The 1,175-nt window shown below is 32.9% G+C and overlaps 1 protein-coding gene across 1 annotated transcript in view; it reads left to right on the forward strand.

The window, feature by feature from the left end:
- LCTL (lactase-like) overlaps positions 1 to 1,175 on the forward strand; it is a gene marked incomplete at its 5' end in the record, with an annotated part of 4,892 nt that overhangs the window by 1,670 nt on the left and 2,047 nt on the right. The window contains one exon of the mRNA XM_008594649.1: positions 725 to 788. Coding sequence (XP_008592871.1) covers positions 725 to 788 — 64 coding nt within the window. The remainder of the gene's footprint in view (positions 1 to 724; positions 789 to 1,175) is intronic.

Here is a 1,175-nt window from a genome sequence, read left to right on the forward strand (position 1 = left end):
CCCTATATAGGGATGGCCGGTTAGCTCACTTGGGAGAGCATGGTGCTGACAACACCAAGTCAAATGTTAAGATCCCCTTACCAGTCATCTTTTGAAAAAATAAATAAATAAAAATAATGAAGCTTAATAATCCTTTAAAACCTACCAAACATTTTCAGTAGTCTAGATTTTTCTCTCAGCTCTCTACCTATTCTCTTTGTTGCTGCACCTACTGGCAAGGAATATAAATTATAGTGTGTTTATAAAAATAAATTTTAAAAATAAATCTCACAGGGCCAGCACATGGCTCCCTTGGGAGAGCATGGTGCTGACAACACCAAGTCAAGGGTTAAAATCCCCTTACCTGTCATCTTCTGGGAAAAAAAAAAAATAAATAAATGAATAAAAATAAATCTCACTTGTTTACCAAAATTCTTTTAGGGTAAGTCCAGTGCGACTATAAATAAAAGCAGTGACTGATAGCTATCAGGCAATTGCTACTTTTACATTATTAGAAAAACACTAGATTGTGTGCTCCTCAAGAATAAAGACTCTATTCTCTGAGTCCTTCACTACGGTGCACATAGGTGTTCAATAAATAGTAACTAATTTAAAGTATAGGCAGATTTCTAAAATACTTCTTTTTATACCACATTTACTCCAAAACTGATTTCATGCAGTAAAAAATTAGTCTATGACGACATTATTCTAAGACAACATTACTTATCAAGTGGGTTTTCATTAGGTGGAAAGTTGGTACCTCAAAGCCTTGGAAACTTGCTCTATCAACAACCAGATGCTTGCTACAGGTGAGTTTATTTTAACTTTGTCCTTCAATAATTAAACTACATTACTATACATATAATGACATTACCCAAATCTCAAAATCTGGATCTTCAAAAACAACTTGTGATTAAAAATGGATTGTCTTTGAAGGAATGTCAAATTTCTATTTCGTCAAATTTCTATTTTCATTTTAAACATTCAAAACTACCACAAAAGAGAAGTATTTTATCCACTCTACTTTTTTTCTTTCTGAATCATACCGTCAATTTACATACCTACTATTTTTGTTATAGTGGGCTTGTGGAAGGAGAGGGAAAGTCAATTATTACACTGAATGGAATGAAAAAAAGCCAAAAAACACTCCAGATCTTACATTCACTCATTCAGTAATTATTAAGTACTCACTATGA

Source organism: Galeopterus variegatus, unplaced genomic scaffold (assembly GCF_000696425.1).
Source record: "Galeopterus variegatus unplaced genomic scaffold, G_variegatus-3.0.2 Scaffold11237, whole genome shotgun sequence".
Lineage (NCBI taxonomy): Eukaryota > Metazoa > Chordata > Mammalia > Dermoptera > Cynocephalidae > Galeopterus > Galeopterus variegatus.